This window comes from Ananas comosus, linkage group 19 (assembly GCF_001540865.1).
Source record: "Ananas comosus cultivar F153 linkage group 19, ASM154086v1, whole genome shotgun sequence".
Classification (NCBI taxonomy): Eukaryota; Viridiplantae; Streptophyta; class Magnoliopsida; order Poales; family Bromeliaceae; genus Ananas; species Ananas comosus.
Window position 1 is genome coordinate 8,777,595 of NC_033639.1, and position 24,440 is coordinate 8,802,034.

General features: G+C 34.6%; 2 protein-coding genes across 2 annotated transcripts; both read left to right on the forward strand.

The window, feature by feature from the left end:
- Positions 16,185 to 19,217, forward strand: LOC109724541 (protein SMAX1-like; the record flags this gene model as incomplete). The annotated part of the gene is made up of 3 exons (XM_020253389.1): positions 16,185 to 17,062; positions 17,126 to 17,345; positions 17,421 to 19,217. Coding segments are annotated over 3 exons (2,700 nt in total), but the record flags the coding sequence as incomplete, so codon positions are not given.
- LOC109725269 (ATP synthase subunit epsilon, mitochondrial-like) lies at positions 21,767 to 24,033 on the forward strand. Its single transcript, XM_020254387.1, has 2 exons — positions 21,767 to 22,044; positions 23,717 to 24,033. The coding sequence occupies exons 1-2, from the start codon at positions 21,837 to 21,839 to the stop codon at positions 23,743 to 23,745; spliced, it is 237 nt and encodes a 78-aa protein (XP_020109976.1). The 5' UTR covers positions 21,767 to 21,836; the 3' UTR covers positions 23,746 to 24,033.

The window sequence follows — 24,440 nt, forward strand, 5'->3', positions numbered from 1 at the left end:
AAGTAAGTACAGGGAACTGTGTATACAAAATCAGTAAATTTAACTACTATTTAGTAACTTAATTTAATTAAATTTAATAAATACAATTTGCCTCTATAAAACCTGGATATATTCACATCACTTTACTTTAAAACAATGTATTAATCTAAAAATATAAGTGGAAGTGTAAATTATCCATAAGTATTAAAGAAAGTAAAAATAATTTAACTAATTATATATTTTGTGCCGAATATCTATAAAAATGACTGTAACTAAAAGCAGAAGCAAATTAAGACCAGATACAACACGTATACGACTAAAATTATTGTGGATTAATTTATGACCTCTGGGTTTCCGTATATAAGAACTCGGTCCATGCACCGCGGTCCATGCAAAAATCTCTCAACGTGGTATCGACACGTCATCTTCATAAATCTGAGGTACAAAAAATGTTACATAGAAAACAGTGGTCCACCGACATCTAGAAGAGCCCGAAGCGCAACCGACAGAAAGAGAGGACAACATTGCCTGGACCAGGTCCACCACATTATCATGGACCGTACTCTTTATCTCTCCTCCATGCAAATTATGTATAATTCTTTCCATTACAAGCTAAAGCTATTAGCATGAATATATATCGGTATCAGATTATCTATTCAAAATAGAATCCATCTCTACTATTCATATTTTTTATTCTGCGATTCAGTACTTAGAACAATAATTTATATGATTCTGAGATATATATACTTAAATAGTTTCGTGAAGTCATGTGAGATAGTCAATTTTTTTTTTTTTTTATCGAAGACAATAAGATAAATTTAAATTGAGTTGCTGTTAAAATTTGTTTGCTTATATTTTAGTAAAAATATTAAAATATTAATCAAATATTATTATTTTTTCAAATGATTTTTGGGAATATTAGATAAGATACTTTTCTTCTTAAAATGGCTGTGCGTTGCTGGGTGAGAAATGAGCCCGGTCCATGTAACATGTGCTTCCATTTTGGAAAGGTGGGCCCCACAGAGACGACACGTGGACTCCGGAGTCGGTGGGCCCGGCGCGGGCGTGGGAGTTTGGGCTCGCCTCGGGCTCGACGCTCGAGTCGGGGGTTCGGTGGATCCGGCGACGGGGCGCATCGATTGCCGAGTCCAAAGTTAATGTTTCCGAGTACCTGGAGAACATGATAAATTTAGGAAACAAAATAAATATAAATAAATAAATATTAATTCCCGGACATGGTGATAGATGAGGATGCAAACGGGGCGGATCTGGAGAGGGAGTGAGCCCTGCACCTCTCTCTCGGAACGAATTTGAAAGGGGTTAAATTTTATTTTATTTTATTTTTATTTTTACTAATCGTTATATTCAGAGTGTGTCGGAAAAATAGTAAGTTTTTAAAAAATTTTAACAAATGAGGACGGATCAAAATAAGAAGTTCTCTATTTTTCGTTCTATTTCTGAGCATATCAGATGAATTTTTTTTAAAGAATTTTGGCTCTAATTTATTATTTCATTCGGGTCCTATTGGAACGGATTTTCTGCCAATCTGAATTCATTTACATCCCTCGTGACAGGTCACACGACAAAATTTTCGAGAAGCAATTAATTATTCAATATTTATTAACACTAATTAATAATAAAAATATGCACAAATTTTGTCAAGAATTTATTTTACCTATTATATTTGACAGTACTATAAGATTATAACAATAATAAAAAAAAAATTTATTTTCTTACAAATAAAAAATTTCACAATATTTTTTGAAATATACAATTTAAATTCTATTGAATTTTCACCAACAGTAAACTTATCTTTTGCCATTACTTTAAATAGATTAAAAACACATAAGAAAACACACCACTAAGATATATAAGGTGGTATACGATAAATCGATCCTTCTGTGTATTTGATCCAGTTTCTAAAATAACTTTTATTAGTTAAAGTAAATATTGTTAAAGTCTAAATTTTTTTATTTTAAAGATGTCTTAGGGTTTTCAAGTACAAATGTATATTCAATATTCTTTTACTTCTAGTGCGAGTGTAGGGAGATTTAAAGTACAATAACAATGTAGTGCATTGTTAAACAATTTAAATATTATTTATATATGCAAAGTTTAATAATTTGAGTAATAATAATATAACATTTTTACTTATTGTTAGGTAAAGGTAACCGATTCGAGAAACAACCAAGCAATGATATTCATTTTGTAACCAAAGTAATTAAACTATCATGATATCTTACCTTACCTTATATTTCTGGTTGTTTATTATTATTATGCGTATTAAATTATATCGTAACTGACTCGTTTGTGCACTATAAGAACCATTCAATTTGTAAGATCAAGTTGCAATTTGTGTAAATTTGATGTGTTTTTGAGGTTGAGAAATGAATGTAAGCTTGAGTTTAATACTGGGCCCTTCGACTTATTTTAATTCATAGTTTTTTTTTTGATAAACTTGGAGATTTATAAGTGAGAAAATTCCTTTTTTTTCTTACGTACAAAATTTGAGAGAAAGAGATTGTATTTATATATTATCAGAATCCTTTAAAATATCACATAGAGATAAGAATAAAAATATCTGTTAAAATATTGGAAGATATGTTTCATAATTAATTAAAAAATATATAATTTATTTTTTTTTAACTTATTGGAATAAATATTAATCCACATCTTATATACATTGAGTTGGATTAGAACCAACTAATATATGTCAGATCGTTGGCGCAAACTATTATTTCCAAAAGCTTGAGCTGTTAAAAATACGCAACCAATTTACTTAAAGCGTATAGATATAGCGTGCACGAGTCTCGATTGTGACTCGGCCCAACCAGCCTCACACTACTTCGAATATGATTCGGCCTATCCAGCCTTACGCCATTTCGAATATGGCTCGGCCTAACATGGCCTCCCGTCACAGAGAATGATGCTAGCCCATTTAAGCCAACAATATAGACACACTACATGACAGTTATACATTTAACGGTTCCTGCTCCTATTAGTCATTATTTTTTTGGGACAATTGCTTATATATTTCTAAGAAGTTCATGATTTCGTATTATTCCTTTAAGAAGGCTAATATTAAAAATATCTTTTTAAGATTCCAAATTTTTTCAAATATGCTTCTATAAAGTTAAATTCTATCAGTGAACGATTAGAAACAACTGTTATTTATAAAAAATTACTATTTTTTCTTTCAAATATAACCTTCTAGAATCACCAACTTTTTTTATTTATTCTTAAATTATGAGTAAAAGAAGTATTTTAGTAATTTTTTAACTATGATTGAAATTTAACTCAAGTCCAATCCGAAATGATTTAATAGGCACCAACAGTAGAAGTATTTTTGAATAATGAAGAAATATACGAGAAATATATTTGAAACAAGAAAAAAAAAGTAAAAATAAATAAAATATTTTAAATATTTTGAAGGGTATATTTGCAATTATTTCGGAATGGACAAATTAAAATAGTGCAAATCAAAAGCAAATTAGTTAAGGGTCCTACTTCGAAGTGACGTATAGTTGATGGGGTTCTTGTACATTTTGATCAAACTAATTAAATAAATAAAATCACCAACTCCTATGCTCCCTAGCTAGGGTCAACCTTCACTTGCAAGTTATGGGAGTAATCCAAATGTCTTAGAATAATTTTATTTTATGCCTAAGTTATAAATTATTATATTATTACATGATTTAATAATCAAGTAATTAAAGGACATTGATGAGTACTACAAATTATTAACCCTTACTTACGTTTCCATGCATGCATTTTCTTAATTAATTAATATCTCCTACGCATAGAGATTGCATGTGTGTTGTTAATTAATTTATTATTAATATCCTAACTTAGATTAGAATACGCCACCGACACCAAGAAACATAACACCATTTGCTGAGTTTATTGTTGTGGACATGAAGAGGCCATCAAATGTGCCAAATCCAACACCATTAATTGTCACATGCGTGGGTGCCAAAATAGAACCCACAGAAAATAAATAAAGACCTTTTCTTTTTTGTTAAAACATTCACTAATTTTGTTATTTTACAAAAGTAGTTTTTTTTGTTTTTCTTTTTTGTTGCAGATTCAGTTCGATTTCTTTTTTAATGAACAAAATATTTCTATTCTCTCTCTTTCTCCTTACTCTCTTTCTTTTCCCACGTGCGCTCTTTTGCTATCTCACGCACAAGAGAAAGGATGATGATGAAACTTGACTCTCTCTCGTGGCTGTAACAGTGGCCATTCTGGGTGTTCTCCGGTGAGGTCACCGTAGTAAAAATGAAGGTGGCACTGCTTGGAGCATCGCCGAGGTGGCGAAGGAAGGAGGTGACAATTGTTGGTCAAGGATGTTCCTGAAGCAAGTTTAGGAGAGGGTTTGCGAGCATGGCTGATGGCGAGATACGTGGTTACGGTAGTAAAAGAAAAAAAATAAAGCCGACAATGCGATGTTGCAATTAAAAGTTACACTATTCGAATATATATTATACCATTTAGCAAAGAAATTATACTATTTGATTTATATATTAAACTTTAAAAAGTACAAATTTTTTTATTAAATAGTTGAATATATATTTGAATAGTGTAATTTTTTAATAAACAGTGCAATATCGCATCGTCGACAAGATATTTCTCTCTCATTATCACCAACACCTCATCTCTGTCGGCCACGTCCGTCGCGAATATACTTCGGAAGAATTCTTTACCAGCGATTGTCGCCCTCCTCCTCTGCCACCTACGTCTCCGTTTCCGGTAAAGCGCTGGGTGGTAACGACGACGAGCAGGCTGGGTCAATTTCACCATATTCCTCACGCTCGTAAGGCCTTCACGAGGCAGATGCGAGGAAGGAGTTGGTGTGAAAGTGATGAAGGTGAGATGAGCGTTCGAGACTTTCGCCAGCGGTGGAGACATAGTCCGCAAGAAGGGGCTGAGGAAGGAGAGATCGAATTTTTAGGACAAAAGGACATTTTAGTCCGTTTCAAAAAATTTTATCCAAATATGTAAAAACAAAAGAATAGCTTATTTTTACAAAATAGCAAAACTAATAGATTTTTTTTTTAAAAAAAAAGCCAAAATAAAATAGAATGGAAAAAAAATAAATAAATGGGTCATTGCTACAAATCCAATGCGCATAAACTAACATTAACTTACGACTAGTTTGTGAAATCCAATGGAATGTGATCTAATTTCTTGTTGTCCTCGGGAGAAACATGATTAGGGGGATTAACACTTTGACTAGGTTGACAAATTTTGCTTAAGCCAATGAGATTAATTGTATGAAGTTTTTATTACTCATTAATTATTAATTATTAATTATTAATGATGGACACTTTAAAGATTAACTCAAATCAAAATAATTTAAAACTAAAATGTATCAGTAAAAAGCAAAATGGCTGGAGGGTTTGTTTTAGTAGGGCATTTACTTGAGGGGGTCTTCATACATTTTTACAGCACTAGTTTAATTACAGGACTAATCTGAAAAGTTATTGTCTTTTAGTTTAAATTTAAAAATAAAATCTCTTTATCTTTAAATATTGGTATTTTATTGTGTATATATAAAATACAAACCTAGGAATCTTAGCAAGGGAATTGTGTACAATAAAATGAAAAGGATTCAATTATTATTAAACATTATGGTTTGACAAGTATATATGTATAGATCCACTAAATAATTTATTGTGTATTATATGTAACTGGTCAAATTGGAATTTTATTTCATTTTCACACATGAATGGGATTTGTTAAGCAATTATATTATCTTCTGCTTGGATTAAAGTGTTTACCATTAATTGGACTTGCTTGATTTTGTAATTTTTTTCATAATTTATATCGTTTATTTTGTCGCGAGAAAAAAGCTGAATTTTTTTTTCCCCTTTTTGTAAGCATGAGCTTTAAATTTAAGCATTCGCAAAACGTGAATTATTCTATCCTTGGTAGGTCTCGATTACGTAACCACCTAAGTTCTCGTGGTTTGGTTAAAAATTGATACTCTTACTGAAGCACTCTGTGCCCGCTTTATCTGATTGATCAAATACAACTTCTTTGTTCAAAAGATTAAGTTGTGTATTTGGTAACAAAATCAATTTAAATTTTTGGCTTTATCGAAAAGCTGAAATGATAATTTGTATTTTCAAAAGAAGAAGCCTAAGAAACCTTAGAGAAAGATCTTCAATATATATACCAGTGAATTAAGCTCTCAAAATCACATGTAAACAATAGTCCCACATAAAAACAATAATTACAAAAATAAATGATAAATTGATCTTCAATTTATTGACTAACTATAGAGCTTTGGAAAAGTATGAACCACATAAAAAAAGGTTACTTACAAAATGGCCCCCTATGCCCCACTAATTTTGAATACCATATAATGATTCTAGTAACAAGCATCTGCTCGGCTCCACTTTTTATTTTTGCTGTTTATTGCGGCAATATCTGATGACAAATAGAAAAAAATTAGAATTTCTGACGCGAAAAAAAGTTAATTCAGAATATGCGTTCATAGTCCCAAGAGCGACAGTTCTAATTTAAAGCATTTGATTTCATTATAAAGAGTCGCCAGAAAAATTTTATACGGTGCTTCTTCTAGTAAGACTAGGTACGACCAAAGAGTTTTTTTTTTTTTTTTAAGATATGAATTCAAATTTCAGGTCTAAACTCGAAGAAGAGGTTACAAACTATCTGTTCTGGACAGCGGCGGTAAGTCGGTGACTACATATTTTCGAATGCAATATATTGTGCGAGTATATCTTAAAAGGATCAATTGCATACAAGTTCCTGCAAATATAGTAAATTACATATATATTCCTGTAAAGTTCAACTTTCATAAGTTATTCCTATAAAAGTTCTAATATTTTTAGATATGTCTCTACCGTTAAAATTCGTTAGAAAAGTTTAGTTAACCAAAGGTTAAATATTTTATCCGGATTAATTTTTAACCTTTTTATTCCTCTTATATTATACTGTTATAACTTTTAGAGGGACATATTTGTGATGGCAAAATTAGAAATATAAATAATTTTCTAACAATTCTCTAATGGTAACAAACTAGAGTGACATATCTGAAAATATTAGGACTTTTGCATAGAAAATTTATAAAAGTTGAACTTTATAGAAATATATTTATAATTTATTATATTTGCGGGGATCAGTATGCAATTAACCCATCTTAAAATATGGTGACTACGACTTGGTCCGGAGGTTAGGAGACCAATCATGTCAAACAATTTATGACCACAAAAAAGAAGCAAAAATAAAAGAAAAAAAAAAGAAGCAAATTGATGCATCAAACCTTTTTGCCAACATGAAATGAAAATTAAGGATACTTAGATCAAATTTCGAGTTAGGTTAATAAAACCAAACTCAAATAAAACGTGCAACTAAGGACGTAGAAATTAAATGATTTGAGTACTTGTTGTATCTCAAAGCATGTCTCAAATTTATTCAAAATAATAATACAGTTCAGGTCTCTCCTTCTTTTTTTTTTTCTCTTTTTTGTGAACCAAATCACAAATCCTTGTTACTAATTTATGACATACGCCGTAGCTTTTAAGGCTATTTTCAGGTCGTTTCCTGTTAAATTGATGTTCGAGTATCATGGTATCGGGTCCAGTTCCTACTAATGTTTTTTTTTTTTTTTTTGAGAGATCAGTAGCACGCTACCCGCTTCGTTTATTTAATTTATAAATAACCTTAGCTAGAAATGTGAATCAACTAGGATTCGAATTTGTGTCTTAGGTATCAACCACCGAGCCCTTTATCACTTGCTCCAGGGACGGTCGGTTCCTACTAATGTTTTAAAACCCAGGTTGACCCGTTGGACCGGTCGGATTGTAACCTAGTGCCCAAACCAATTCGGTTTAACCTATAAGATCAGACTGGCTTAAAAATAGTGTATGATGTGTACCTGTTCGAATCTGTAAAAACCGACCGAATTTCTTTTTATTTATATTTTTAACAATTAATTAAAAATATGCATTAGTTTTTAATAATCTATACTTTTGAATACTTTTTTAGTTATATAAAATATAATAATATTTAAAAATAATATAGAATACTATACTGAATTAATATATTTTTTTAATTATACAGAATGAAAAAATAATAATTAAATATTTATGATGCGATACTGATGCCATTACGTGACCCGTACACGGTTTCAGGTTTTACATCATCAATTCTTAATAAGTATAAAATCATTTATGGAAATTCCAATACTAAATCCCAAACTCGAGCCCAAGCCCGAGCCCAATCCTATTTTGGGCTCATGTACTTCACTTGTCGTTAACTGGACCGGGATCAGAGCCCGCAATTTTTTTTAAAATTTGATAAAATTTAGTTCAAACTTGGCCCAAAATAAATTGGGCTTTACTTTATGGAGTGGATCGGATATGATGTTCAAAATAAGGCCCAAAAATTTGAGGTGAACTTCAATTTTGCCCCCGTGTAGTTTAGCGCGCTTTCACTTACGCTATACTGTGGTTCAAAAGTTTGTACTTAACTATCATGTGATTTTATATTAATTTTGCCGTAAGAACCTTTCATTAAATAAGATTGCTATCATATTCGTGAATAATACTTCTAACATAGTTTACAATCTTTTTATTCATTTTTTTCACATCTTAAATGGGTACGCTCTTATTAGAAATTCCTTATCCTTCACATGGTAAGGAACGCACTAACAGACTATTCAAAAAAGACTACAAATTAACCGTGTATCTATCTGACTTCAAATTAAGTCTCGGACGAAATGAATCGTGATTTTAGGTACGCTTTAGAGATAGTAAAGATGTGAAAAAGTTTGATGCGTTATCGAAATAGATTATTCAGAAAGTAGTTGGTTAGTGCATCTTTCATGCTGTGGGCAGTGATTCTACTTTATAGTTTGGGCCACAGCAGGAGAATCTTTGTTGTTTCTCATCCCTTTCTTTTATTTTATACATTATTCACTTTGACCTAAAAAGTTTCATGTACCCACTCTGTGGATAAGCCTCATTTATTCTCTACAAAAGAAAGGACAGGTCCCCTCCAAACTTTTGATTTCATACATGGCCTTCATTCATGGGAGTTGCATAGAAAAGGAGTGGCCTTCTTTTTCCTTTTTCTCAAATATATATATATATATACATACATACATATATATATATATATATATATACATACATACATATATATATACATACATACATACATACATATATACATACATACATACATATATATATATACATACATACATACATATATATATATATACATACATACATACATATACATATATATATATATATATNCATACATATATATATATACATACATACATACATATATATATATATACATACATACATACATATATATATATATATATATAAAATTATTGTTCACTACAATCTAAGTTTTTAAATGGTTTCACATTATTTAATATAATATCAGAATATGATGTTCGGTATTTTATTTAGCTTTTTTCAATTTAATAATATCAATTATTAATTCGAATATTTCAAAAATTTTCTAAACTTTAAATCTTAAATTATAAATCCTAAACTCTAAATAAATTTGTTTACTTCTAAAAAGTATTCTATAGTTGTCGACTTATTAGTGAGTAAAACAGGATAAAATTTAAAATAGGGCATGATAATATTTTGGATTCTCTCATTAAAGTTAACCCTAATATATTATTAATATATTGATAGATTTGTAAGAACAAGTCTTATATTGGAAATATTGGGATTATAATCTTTATATAATGTGAATGAATATTTTTAAAGTTATGGTTGGTGAGAGAAGAGCATGCATAAGCTAATTAAATTTTAAGGAATAATTGCCTATAAACGTCTTAAAACTTCGAAAATATCTTATTTACTCTTTTTTTTTTTCTTTCCAATATATCCTTCATATGTTCCTCCGTTATTCCAAAATACCCCTACGGTTATCATCCGTTAAGTTAACTTGGATTAAACATGAGCTAAATATCTATAACAGTTAAAAAAAATTAAAATGTCATTTTTTTCCTTAACTTAAGGGCAAAAAAAAAATATTGGCGATGGTAGAAGAGTATATTTGAAAAGACCAAAAAATAAAATACTTTTTGTATCCCTAATTTAAGGGTAAATAAGAAAAGTCAGTGCTGGTAGGAGGATATATTTGAAAGGACAAAATAGTAATTTTATAGAAATAATAGAGTTTATTAATAAATTTTAACTCTATGGATATATTTCAAATATGTTGAAACGCAAAAAAGACATTTTCAATATTAGCCTCATAAAAGAGATAAATCAGAAAGTCGAAAATTTTTCAAAAATATATAAATAATTGTCCCAAATTTTAAATACGAAACTTTATGAGTGATATTTGAATTTTTTTTTTAATATTTAATAATATCGAGCGACGAATCAGGTGACAACAATGGTGTGAACAGGGGACAAAGATTTTGGGACACGGATTCTTCGCGAGGGCGATGGTTTTTTCTGAAAAAGGCCGGACACGTTTGAGTGTGCGGCGAGGAAACCGAGGTGCGAAAAGGCGCTTTTTTTTTGTTATTTTCTTTTTTTTTTTTCCTGCAGCGTGAAAAAGCTGCAACGCGCAACAGCAAAAAAATTCTAGAATACAACGGGTATATTAGTGACGTGGCGTAACAAACCAATCAAATTAATTCTTTTAAGAATATATGTACCATCATGACTGTAAAAAAGTATTTTTATTGTACTTTTATTTGAAAAGAAGGAATGTGATTGGCTTGTTATTGATAACGTGGTGCAAGTGTGACAGTGTAGAATTCCTCCGCAACAATAGCACGTAATAAAATGCAAAAGCGAATCCATTTCTGCCAAAGCGCCGCTGCCTCCGAAAGCGCGTTAAATGTGTAAGCAACGATTCCCCATGCACCTGGTGCGTTTGTTTGGCCGAAAGTGAAAAGCAGTGAAGTCGTTTTCAATTGTGTAAGTCCGGAGTCAATTACGAAAAAGAAAGAAAGAAAATTCTTTTTTATTAATTCATCTCTCACACATCCGATCGTTATGCCGATCGTTTTCTGCTAAACAAACGACGGAATTGAAAAAAAATTTAGTGATAAAAAAATAATTTATATCTGAACTCTAGTTTACCGTTAAGTATATTTTAAATCTTGATCTTCACCTTTGGTGAAACAAACAGGTGTGTGCGTTGTGTGCATGTGAGTGCGTGCATGTTGTTGGCTTAAAGGGGCTATCATTATGTATTGTGGCAGGAGGTCACGTTGGATTGAGTCACGTTTGAAATGGCAAGAGGTCGGATTGGTCGAACCATATCCAAAATGGCGGGAGGCTGATTGCGTAGAGTCACAATTGAGATCCGTGGGCATTATGTCTATATACTTATTAGAGTCATTAGTTGCATCTTTTTAGCAGTTCAAGTTTTTGGAATTAAGATTAGTCCCAACGATCTGACAAGTGGTATCAAAGTCAAAGATCACAACTTTGATTTGCAACATTAGTATGGTGGGAGGTTGGTTGGGCTAACTCACAATCGTTGCTGAAAGGGGGATTGTTAGCTTAAAGGAACCAGCATCCTGTCCCATGGCGAAAATCTGATTGGGTCGAGCGACAATCGAGATCCGTGGGCGCTGTGACTATGTGCTTTGATTGCATCTTTCTGTCAACTCAACTTTTGAAATTAATGGTTAACGTCAACGATCCGACGACTATGCATGTGAGTGCATGTGTGTAATTTACGGGTATTTAAGAAAACTGTTCTAAAGGAAAGTAATTTTTAGAATCATTTGAAAAAAAAAAATTGAAATACAATTCATCCCTTCAAATATTAGAATTTTGAACTTTAAAAATTTGCCAAATAAATAATGATACTATCGAAATCCGCCACAAAAATGGCTATGAAATCGGGTGACAAGTTTTTACAGTTTAAAATTCATATACCACATATTAAATAAAAATCTATCTATAATTTTGAAAAATAGTATTATAAAAGATAACAAAATAGTATGAAATAATTGTTTGCCTCCAAATATTTAAGCCTTTTGAAATAACAGTTTGTTTTTAGAATTTTAAACTATGAGAGATCGATATTTTTACTGTTTATATTCAACACTATAAACTTTAATTAAATCAAAAAAAATTAAATAAAGATCGGGAATTTGACGGAGAGCTCGAACTCAAGACCTAGGATACACTTATTTTGGAAAATATTAGCTAGCAAAAATAAAATTATTATTTTTAATATTTAATATTTAACAAAGCCAATCCATAAAAAATAAAGGCGCAAAGTATATGACTTGAAACTTATCGTGAGCCGTGGGTTACGGGAAGATGAGTTGGAATAAAGATGACGGCGACGATTTCCTGGTTATTGCCGACTTCGGAGGACTTTTTTTGTCAAAAAAAACAAAAAGATGGTAAACTTTGAATACCCCTGTGGTTTCACATTTTCTCATTTTAGTACCCTGCGGTTTAAAGTGTATCAAGTCAGCCTTTATGGTTTCGCACTTTCTCACTTTAGTATCATGTGATTTAAAATGTATCAAGTTAGTACCCTGTGGTTTTATTTTTCTTTTTTCATTATCTATTTTACTAATTTTTTCGTTAAATCAGTAACAAAGTTAAAATTAAAGGATACTAGAGTGAATATTTGATAAATCTAGGTAGGGTATCTGAAGCTTTTTGTATATAATTTAATGAAATATTAACGGAGGAAAAAAAAATCAGTAATAAAATTAAAACTAAAGGATACTAAAGTAAATATTTGATAAATCTAGATAGAGTATCTAAAGTTTTTTGTATATAATTTAAGAAATATTAACAGCGGAGTCGACGAAAAGAGAAAAATAAAATTACAGGTACTAAATTGATGCACTTTAAACCACATGATATTAAAGTGAAAAAGTGTAAAATCACATGATACTAAATTGCTACGCTTGAAATCACATAATATTAAAGTGAAAAAGTGCGAAACCACGAGAGTAGTATTTAAAGTTTTCCCTTCAAAGAAAAAGTGAATAAAACTTTTGGATTACAAGGGGAGAATGAAAGTGTGAAAGTGATGTGCACTTGTAACTAGTTTCCAATCCACACTTTTTGCTCTCATATATTTATCTATGCTTCAATCTACTCTTTCTAGAACTTATTTATTAATTATTATTATTATTATTATTATTATTATTATTAACTAGACTAGTATATTTTTGAAAGCACAGAGAATTTCATAATTTTAGATTATTTCTTGATGATGGGATATCCGATTCCGCGGTTGGTTTTGTTAAACATAATCTACAGGATTGAAATTATTTAGAAACAAAATTTTTTAATTTTTCGATGTTATTTGCTTAGTAAACGAGCAGTTTAAAAATAAATAATTAAAAATAATAATTTTATATTAAAATTTTATCTAATTTAGATTGTTCTACACGGTTGAAAACATATCACATAGATTATTAAAATAATTATTTTTAAAATTCTTTGATCACTTTACAAATGACGACGAAAAAAAAAAAAGATTTCTAAATAATTTCTATACTATAGGTCATCCCTACAAAGATGATTGCCGAATCAGATATTTAATCATAAAGTAACTCAGATGCACGAAGACCTCTACCCTTTCGAAAATATACAAGCTGAACTCTTATTATTATTTTTATTATTATTATTTTGTTGGTAGTTTGTACATTTTTTTTTACTGAATATTAAAAGTTAAAAAATATATTTAATTTTTCTAATATTATTAAAGTATTGTAACAACTATCATTCAAGAAGCATTTGCCACCGATTTTAATAAGAATAATTTTTTTGGAGTGACTTTTGCTTATTTATTCCAAACTATTATTTAAAAATTAGATATTTTTAAAGTTTTTAACAGCATATTAGATATTATTATTATTATTTTTTTTTTGAAGTATCCACAGAATTCGGATATATAATGTGATCTTATTTATTAGTTGAGTGGTGTTATGGGTACCACAAAATATATGAAAAACAATATTTTATGAGTAAGTCCTATCGCATGGTAATTATATCTAGTAATTTAATATTTTTATTTTTAAAAATAAAAACCTCAATTGGAAAGAAAGCTATTTAAAAAAGGAATAATTACTTATATATCTCTCTCGAAACTTAAAAAAATCTAATTTATTCTTTTTTTTTTTACTTTTAATAACTCCTTATATATTCATCCGTTATTCAAAAATATCACCGCAGTTACCACCCGTTAAGTTATCCCGACTTAAGCGTCAGTTAAATATCTACCAAAGTTAAAAAATTAAAATACCTTTTTTGTCCTTAATTTAAGGATAAATAAAAAAAGTTGGTGATAATAGAGAAGTATATTTGAAAAGTTCAAAAATCAAATGCTTCTGCTGTCCATAACTTAAGGGCAAATAAAAAAAAAATTATGATGATAGAAAGATATATTTAAAAGGGCAAAATGATAATTTTATAGAAATAACGATTATAGTTAACGGTTTATTAATAAAACTTAACTCTTTATAGATATATTTAAAATAACTTGAAACACAAAAACAAAAAAAAAAAAAAAAACCCCAAAAATAAAGAATTAAATAATAGTAGATTGTAAAAATGGCACCAAAAAAAAAGAAAGAAAAAAAAAAATAGTGAGAGAAAGAAGTGGTGGAGAGAGAAGCAAGTTTATGCTTGTCTCCCTCCCATGCATATTCTCTCTCTCTCTAAAAACCCAAGTCAAATTTCTCTCTCTTCACCCACAAAAGTAGAGCTACAGATAAATAATATGGAGGAAGATTCTATTCTTTAATCTCGTCTCATCCCAAAACAGAGGATACCCATCTCGTTTTCTGTTCCTCTGACTTGGTTGTTTGTTGTTTCCACCACCTTTCTCCTTGGAATTTATTCAGTTTTCTCAAAAAAAAAAAAAAGACGAATCAAATGAATCCAAAGAAACTTTTGGATGAGTCACGTGCGCGTCCTTTGATTCTGATACTGTAGATGATGGTTCTTGGGTTTCAATGATATTAAGCTTCAAAAGATGAGATTTTGTGTCTAAGTTGTGAAATCTCTGAGGTATCGTTTGGTTCGAGGGTAAGCAAAAAGTGACTATTCCAAGAATAGATATAAATTGAGGTATAAGTGGAGATTAGATCAATTTTGTATTTGAATGAAAATTAGATTATTTCTAGGAATTAAAAAAAATAGCATTTGATTAGGTAAGATGGAATAAAAAAAATAGTAAATTTTTTTACATAAAAAATAATGATATTACTTTCTTATTATATTTGAATTTGAATTTTTAATTTTTAAATCTAAAATTTTAATTTTGAAATTTCAAAATTTAAAATTTAAAATTTAAAATTCAAATTCTCAAATTTTAAATTCAAAATTTTAAATTTTAAATTTTTTGGTCAAATTTCATCCCATTTGGCGAAATAGCAGGAATAAAATATTCCGGGAATAACAAGATTTAACCGGGATAAAATATTCCGGCCAAATTTCACCCCGTTTGGCAAAATAGCGGGAATAACTTTTGTTATCCCCGCTTATCATACGAATCAAATGGTGCCTTAAAGAAAGAAGTTTGAAAAAGGTAATATTTTGGTGCGGTAAAACGCGTCTAAGCTGTCAGAGTTGAGAACTTAAGTTTAAAGGGAAAACAGAGAGAGAGAGAGAGAGAGAGAGAGAGCTCCAAAACGGTGGTATGTTGATGCATTGAAACTAATTTAATCTCTCAAAGGCGAGATTTTTACCCATTTGAATGCCAAAAAACAGAGCATCTACAGAGAGATAAACAGAGAGAGAGAGAGAGAGAGCGCTCTTAAAGGTGATATTTTGATACATTGAAACGAGAGTTAAATCTCAAAGGTGAGATTTTTAGAGAGAGAGAGAGAGAGAGAGAGAGCGTGAGAGAGATGAGGAATGGGTTGAGCACGCCGCAACAAACACTGTCGCCGGAGGCGGCGGCGGTGCTCCGCCGCTCTGGCGGCCGGAGCGGCGCGTCGCCGCCACTCCCAGACGCACGCGCTCCACGTCGTCGGCGACGCCTCTCTCCTCCTCGCCCCCTCCGGCGCCCCTCCGCCGCGCCTCGCCGGCCGCCTCCGCCGCCTCCACCTCCCCCCTCCCCACCCCCTCCATTGCCGTCGCCTCGAGCTCTGCTTCTCCATCGCCTCGACCGCCTCCCCAGCTCCAACCATGACCCCAACCCTAGCCCGCGGAGCGCGATGTCGAACGCGCTCGCGGCGGCGCTGAAGCGCGCGCAGGCGCACCAGCGCCGCGCGTTTCCCGCCCCGCCCCGCCCCCGCCGCCGCCGACCACCACCACCGCTCGCCGCCGCCGCCTGCGCCGCTCCTCTCAGCGAGGGTGGAGGTGGAGCAGCTCCTCCTCTCCGTCCTCGACGACCCCTCCGTTAGCCGCGTCATGCGCGAGGCCTCCCTCTCCTCCGCCGCCGTTAAGTCCTCCATCGAGCAAACCCTAGCCTCTTCCTCTCCCTCCTCTCCGCCGCCGTCGCCGTCATCAAATCCCTACCTCAGTCCCCGCTTTCGCGAATCTCAAAGCACCAGCGTGGGCGTCGGCGTCGGCGGCGGAGGAGAGGGGGGGGATTCACAAAGGAGAGATATAGATGCGCGGAGGGTGTTCGATGTAATGCTGAGGCCCCGCAGACGGAACCCGGTGATCGTCGCGGACTCTGATTATCTGGAAGCCGTCGCGAAGGAGATGTTACGGAAGATCAAGGCCGGCGGGGGAGCCGCCCACGTGATCGCCTTCAACAACGAAAACGAACTCCGTGATCGGTCGCGTATTTCATTCCACATTCGAGAATTGAGCGCTTCAATTGAAAGCCGGATTGATGGTGGCGGCGCCGTCATGCTCGATCTCGGCGATCTCAAATGGCTCATGGAGTGCACTTGGCCGGACTTTGCCCGGGAGGTGGTTGCAGAGATTGGTAAGCTAGTGAGTAGGTTTAGCGGCGGTGGCGGTGGCAGTGGCAGTGGCGGAGGCCGGTTTTGGCTTGTTGGTGCCGCCACGTGCAACACATATCTCCGGTTATGGATAAATTACCCGACGGTGGAGGATGATTGGGACCTCCAAGCTGTGCCGATCGCGATGAGGGCGCCGCTTTACTACACTCTACCGAGGTGCCTGAATTCATTCAAATTTGATTTAAACTTGACGTGTTCCTGATCGGGATCTAACTGCAGGTTTTGCAGCATGGCGGTGCCCTTGAGCCGGCCTCCTGCGGCTGCCGATGCATCCACGAGGATCGCAGCGATGTGCCAGCTTTGCACGGCGAAATACGAATTGGAATTGGCGAAGCTCATCGAAGAGGATCGAAAGAAGTGCTTCCCGGAGAAGGCGGAAGCCCAGCAAGGGCTTCCGCAGTGGCTTCAGCTCGCAATGCTCGGCAATGATCGGATTCAGGTTCCTACCGTATTTGCCCGAAGCTCTAAATTGATGGTTCAAAGTGTTTTATTCTAAAATGGTGTTACTTTGTAGGCCGAGGAGAAAGCGCTTGTGTGGAAGCAGAGAAGCGAGGAGTTGCGGGTGAAATGGATGGAGAAGTGCTTCCTTCTCCACCCGAACTTCCACTCGGCACTTCTCGACTCCTCCGAGAAGCCCTCATATCCTTCCCTCACGATGGCTCCCTCTTTTTTCGCTCCTTGCCCGCCGTTTAAGCCCGATTCAACACTCGATAAAAGCATAACACCTCTCGAGATACATAAAACTCGGGAGAGATCTTTGACTCGGCCGAAAAGCCCTCCCGGAAGCCCGGTGAAGACCGAGTTAGCTCTCGGGCCCTCGAAGCCTTGCAACTTCTCGGAAAAGCCCCGTGCGGAGCTTCTCAAGGACTTATCTGATCAACAACCTGAGTCTAAAATTCGTGCAATTTCGGATACGGACTTCTTCAAGAAGCTCTTGAAGGGGCTTCTGGAGGAAGTCACTTGGCAACCGAATGCCGCGTCGACCATCGCCGCTGTTATAACGCAATGCAAGTGCGGGGGTGGGAGACGGCGGCCCCTTGGGCCCAAAGGAGACGCGTGGCTGCTCTTTCTCGGGCCCGATAAGGTCGGAAAGAGGAAGATGGCGACCGCCCTATCGGAGATCATGTTCGGAACCCATCCAATAACAACTAGGTTTAGTGATAGTTCGCTAGAAGAAGAAGAAGAAGAAGATACCAATAGAGAGTCCAACACAAATTTGTGGGGCAAAACCTTTATTGACAGGGTCATGGATGCCATTCGTCGAAACCCTTTTTCGGTGATTATGATAGAGGACTTTGATCGAGCGGATTCGCTATTCCAACTAAACATCAAACGGGCGATGGAAAGGGGCCGCTTGACGGATTCGCATGGTCGAGAGATCGGCCTCGGTTCCGCCATCATCATCCTTGCATCCAATTGGTTGCCGCCGGAGGAGTTCAATGGTTCCCAAGATTCACTTATTCAGTGTGAGGAGAAGTTACTAAACTCATCAACTAGCAACTGGCAATTGGAGTTCTCTATTGTGGATAACCCGGCAAAACGTCGAGAGGCTTGGCTTCGCGACAGTGATCAGGCTTTGAAGCTAAGAAAGGGCTTATTGGGGTTACCGTTTGACTTGAATTTGGCAACGGAGGCTGAAGATGAAGCCGACGAGGGCTCTCGCAACTCGAGTGATGTCACAGTGGAGCGTGACTTTGAGAAAGGACGGCTCGCGATCAAGTGTTCGACGAAATCCCCAGCATCCGACTTGATGGAATTGGCGGATGCTTCTATTGTCTTCAATCCGATTGATTTCGATCCGCTGAAGAGAAAAGTTTTAGATTGCATATCGGAGAGATTCAAAGCAAAAATGGGCGACCGATATACTATAAGGGTAGACGACGATACCGTCGATCGCATAGTTGCAACTATATGGCTCAAAAAAGCTACATTAGAGGAATGGACTCAGAAAGTGTTGTGCCCAAGTATCGAAAATTCGAAGAACAAGTTGGATGATGCGCAAGGGCACAAGGCGGTGGTCCGGCTATCGTCGGTTAGGGTTAGGGTTTGGGATCCGACAGCACAGAAGAGGGGCGGAGGGCAAGATCAGATACCAATTGCCGTCGATACATTGTAGATATAAAACTAGCATTAGTAATTATTTTGCAAGTTACACATATGTGTATATATGCAAAGAACAACCCCTTTTATGAGTTAGATATATGAGATTTAACACTTATATGATACTCTTTTTTGGGTATTCTTTTTGTAGTTAACTCCAATTTTGTTTGGAAATTTTGTTGGTTACAAGAAAAGGTGTTTTTCCATTTGATTCTCAAGTTCAAACATTAATTACTTGGACTATTTTGTGGTCCCATGAACATGGTTGATGACCTAATTAACTCCTCTATCATTTTGGGATCATTCTAATGTCCATGTGCTTGGTAATTTTAGTGATTATTACATGATTTAATAAGCCTACCCGCTCTTTAATATATTTTTTGGTTTCGATAAGTTGTATCTTGTAATTTGGCTAAGCAAGGGTCACTCTTAGAAAATTGTTATTTGAATAGAATTATTATAGAAAAATTTTAAAAAAATTGTTAAATTTTATGCAATAGTTTTTCATCGCAGCAGAAGTAAGTAGCTTTAAATTAGAGTTTTCCAATTGTTGGTTTCAAGATTCTAAAACTCTTTTTTTGTTTCCCCACATCAATAAAATCTCTAATATGAAAACTATTTTGGAGATACGACCGAATATTCGCCAATGCGATCTTATTATCCAAAAAATCGATTTAGCAGAAAATAGTATATTAATATGAAAACATTACAGAGCTCCAATGATTAAGATCTTATTACTTAATAGATCGGTCTAGTATTAATCCTAACACATTCACACTCACCCGCATGATAAATACCAGGTAAAGCGTATCGCGTACGCTGAACGAAATGATGATACAGGAGACAATTGGATTATTGATAGGCTCATAGTCTCATATTACGTGCTTTGACCGAAGAAATAATGAGGGAGACATTCGAAATAGATAGAAACAATGAACATAAAATATAGAAGTAAAAATGTATAAAATTTATCTAAACTATAAAGTATTTTGGGTACACATTTTTAAATTTTTTATTTTGTCTCATACAAAGTATGTGTTTTTTCTCTTTGGCCTAGTCGACAAATTTTGCGGGACGTGAGAGTGACTAAATAACGAACGCGTGAAGTTTAATAAAGCGATCAAATTAAGCGTCTAAATCGTTTTTTTTTTTTTTGTTTTTTGTTTTTGTCTCTACTATCTGTTTACGCGGTTTTTGTCTCTGTCAGAGCTCGTACTATGACAGTCACAGAGAATAGAAAAAAAAAAAAAAAATTTATGGTTTGGCATGGACTTCTTCCATGGCAGTGAGAGATATGAATGGGCAGACGGACGCTTCGTAAGATTTACAGACAGCCGGCCTGTCAGGCCGGCCAGGCCGGCGAAAGCCGAAATCCCGGGGCTTCAAAGTCAGTCTGCCATTCTCCCTAACGCGTTTCTGCTGGGTCGCGCCGTCCGTCTGTCCATAACTAATTTTTGGATAAAAAGTAAACAGAAAACTTCAAATACCTACTGTAATTTTATATTTTTTTTATTTTAGTATTCTATAGTTTAAAATATATTATTTTTGTACTCTGTGTTTTTATTTTTTTATTTTTTGTTATTTCCTTCATTAATTTTTTTTTATTAAATCAGCGACAAAGTTAAAACTAAAGTGTACTAAAATTAATATTTAATAAACTATAAGTGGGGTATCTGAAGTTTTTTTGTATATAATAATTTAATAAAAAGTTAACGAAGTGACGATGAAAAGAAAAAAATAAAATCACAGGGTACTAAAGTGATACACTTTAAACCACGAGTTACTAAAGTGAGAAAGTAGGAACCAGAGGAATTGTATTTATAGTTTACCCAAAAATAAAAAAATTAATAGCTTTTGAAACTGGCAGTTCCTCTGCTTTGTATATTAAATTTTATAAAGAAAAAAATTGTATTAGTTACAGCACTTGAAAAGGTTGAGTTATGATTAAACTTAATTTACATTAAATTACACGTCAGAAATAAGTATTTATGATCCTAATTTACTTCATTCCTTACTTTCAATGAAACAAATTGACTCTTTACTGTGTTAGCAATTTCGGTGTAGTTTGAATATCAAAATAAGTTAAGTAATAACTCATGTGTCATAAAAATTTACTTATAAAATTTCGTAACAAGTTACGAGTTTGGTTTTAGCTAGTTGAGGGGTTCAGGCTATCTTATTCTTTAAAAAAGTAAACTTAGATGCCGAAAATGGTATACCATTTTAAACATTTAATTACATTCTTTGTCTACGATATACTTTGGTTCTATAAATAAAAAAATATATGCTGAACAAGATATTTATGCATCCTCAATCATTTTAAGATTTTTTATTGTGATTTCAAAAAATAACTTTCATCGCAATTAGGTCTCGAACTTTTAATATTTGTTTCAATTAAGTCCCTACCGTAAATAAAAATTATCATTAATTGGGACGCGAATTGCCATGTGGCAAGGTTTGGTGGTGACTTGGTAACGTTACAAACATTGGTTTGTACTTAATTACTTATATGACAATGTCCGTTATTAAAAAAGAAGAAAAGTTGGGGATCAAAATGAAAAATCAATAAAAAGTTGGGTAAGCCACTTAAATAGCACCTTTTATTGGGCCCAAGTGGGCCGTATTAAGGCCTGGTCAATATCGAGTCAAAGCCCAACCCAAGTCAAGTAGATATTATCGGGCCCATTACATGTTCTGGGGTGGCCTAATTCGACCTCCTACTCGGGAACGTTCCAGAGAGAGAGAGAGAGAGAGAGAGAGAGAGCAAAGGGGAGGAAACGAGGAAGAAGAGAGGGAGAGTTAGGGTTAGGGTTTTTTAGGGGGTACGACAATGGCGACGGCGGCGGCGGCGACGGCGACGAGCACGGCGGCGGTGCCGTTCTGGAGGGCGGCGGGGATGACGTACATAACCTACTCCAACATCTGCGCCTCCCTCGTCCGATCCTGCCTCAAGGAGCCCTTCAAGTCCGAGGCCACGTCACGGGAGAAGGTCCACTTCGCCATCTCCAAATGGGCCGAGGGAAAGCCCGAGAAACCCAGTAAGATCCAATCTCCTTCTCCCCTCTCTAGGGTTTCTAGGGTTTGCTCGGGTTCGATCGCTGTGTTCGCTGCGATCGCTGAGATCTGTTGCTGTTTTGAATCTGTTTTGGCTGGGATTTGGATTTGAGGTGTTTAATTTAGCGATTGTTTGATATGGTCCGATTTTCGGTTTCCTAGGGTTTCTAGGGCATGCTTGAGCTCGATCACTGTTTCCGCTGTGATCGCTAAGATCTTGTATTGTTTTGAATCAGTTTGGTTTGAATTTGGGTTTGAGGTGCCTAATTTACTGGTTGTTATGCTTGAAAGGGTCCTAATTTTCGGTATCCTTGGGTTTCCTCGAGCTCGATCTCTGTTCCCGCTGATCTCATTCATGCCTTTCGTATAAGATTTGTGCTTTAGGTGTCTTATTTACTGATTGATACACTTGAAACGATCTGATTCGTGATTGTACCTAAATCGAGGGGTTTTTGGTGGTTGATAGTGATGCTAGAAATACGGATCTTTTGTGGTTTATTGTTTATAAGGAAATGTTGCTTTGAATTGATATGTTCAGCTTCTGTGTGTTTCTATTCCATTGATACCCTCCCTTTAAAAGGGATATTTTGCAGACAAAAGAAAAAAAAAAAAAAAAGATCTTCAGGAATGGATTAATTGCGTGATGATTATTCTTTTTGTGCTTCATAGTTAGAGTTGAACACTATGTACATTTACGGTGTTATATAATGATGGTAGGAGAGCTGTGAGGTTGCTGTTCACTGTGAATTCAAACATTCATGAGGCTCTTAGAGATGTTTACAGCCATTTAATTTCAAAACATCATGTGGCTCTTACAGATGCTTTTTGCCATTTAGCGAGTAGATGAAATAACTTGGATTCTTGTTAGCTTTTATAATGGTTATTCAGCTGTTTGGAAAGTTCAAAATCTTTTCCTTTTTAAAGTGGTATAGTCCAAGCGGACCAAGATCATACAGATGTATTTCTGTAACTCAATATATTCAGGGCCTCTGTTCCTTCTTTTCATTTTCCTAGGTTACTAGAGACAACATCCTTTTAATACGATTATATGACCATTGCTATCTTCTTTCCTCCTAGAAAACTTATGATCGTGCGTCAATAGCTGTCAGAAAGCTTCCCATTTGATCCTACTGTGAATTGTTTATCATTGATCATCACCCAAAGTTGCAGTTTGAACTAAACTCGAGGCAAATTGATGATCTCAGAATGGAGACTCTTCTTCTTTATATGGTAACTTCTGCTCAATTAAAGAGTCATGTGTAACTCGAGCTTACACTTCATATATAATCTCTTATCAAACAAGAAAAAGTTATTAAAGTTTACAGATTTTCAAGTACTATTCTGTTTTCAGAAAGCAGTAAGGAACATCGTATATTACCTGTGACATCAAGCAGTAAACAATGCCCAACATTACATACGTATTATGTACTACATAACTCATTATGACCTAGTGAATCTTCAGTTCTCCACTTTTGTATGCTTTTAAGCACTCGACACTAATAGATTTGTTCGTTACTGCAACCGTAATGCAGTTACACTATTTAAATCTTTATTTGGTTCCGTTACTACTAATTCCATTTTCGTGCTATCTCATTGTTCTTCTTTCCTCATCGTGTGAAACTACCCGATACTAACTTATCTATGTGCTTATTGTAGCCATCCGCTCTGATTCACCTGAAGAATGAGAACCGGTGCACAAGTTGGATGAAGATGGGCTTCATCGCAAGCTTTTGTTTGTTTTCAAGTGCTAATGCATATTTGCTGTAAAATCAGTGCGTGTACTCTTGATTGGCGAGTACTATCTATCGAAACAGCTCAGAGATAAAGCATCCTTGAATAAAAATTATTATCATGTTGGTACAGTTAAGCAACTGCTCGTTTGACTATTGGAATTTGGTTTATTGAACCATGTATTATGGATTTATTCTACACGGTTACCGTGTTTTATCCTATTTCATTTCATATTGTTTTCTTGGTGCTGCAGTTTTTGTGAAAGGATGTGGTTCTAACTGAGCCGATTCTGTGCGAAAAAGATTTGCCTGGAATGGTTAATTTGGTTTGTATGCTTCTGAAAGACGACTCCACAATTCTTGGGTTATGAAATGTTGATAGAAGAAGATAATTCTGATGGTGTTTATGCATGTCTTTTGATTTAACAAATAACATCTACAATGGTATATTATGGTTGTATGCATAGAAGAAACAACGTGATGCGGAAGAAGTACATGGTCTTTTATTTTTGTAAACTTGAAGTGATGATTTGTATAGAATAACACTGTCACGCAATTATTGATTGTTTCTAGCATAAGCGGTAAAAAAAATTTGATGATTGATATTTTGATGTTTCAAGTTTCAGTTCTAATTGCTTAATCATTATAAT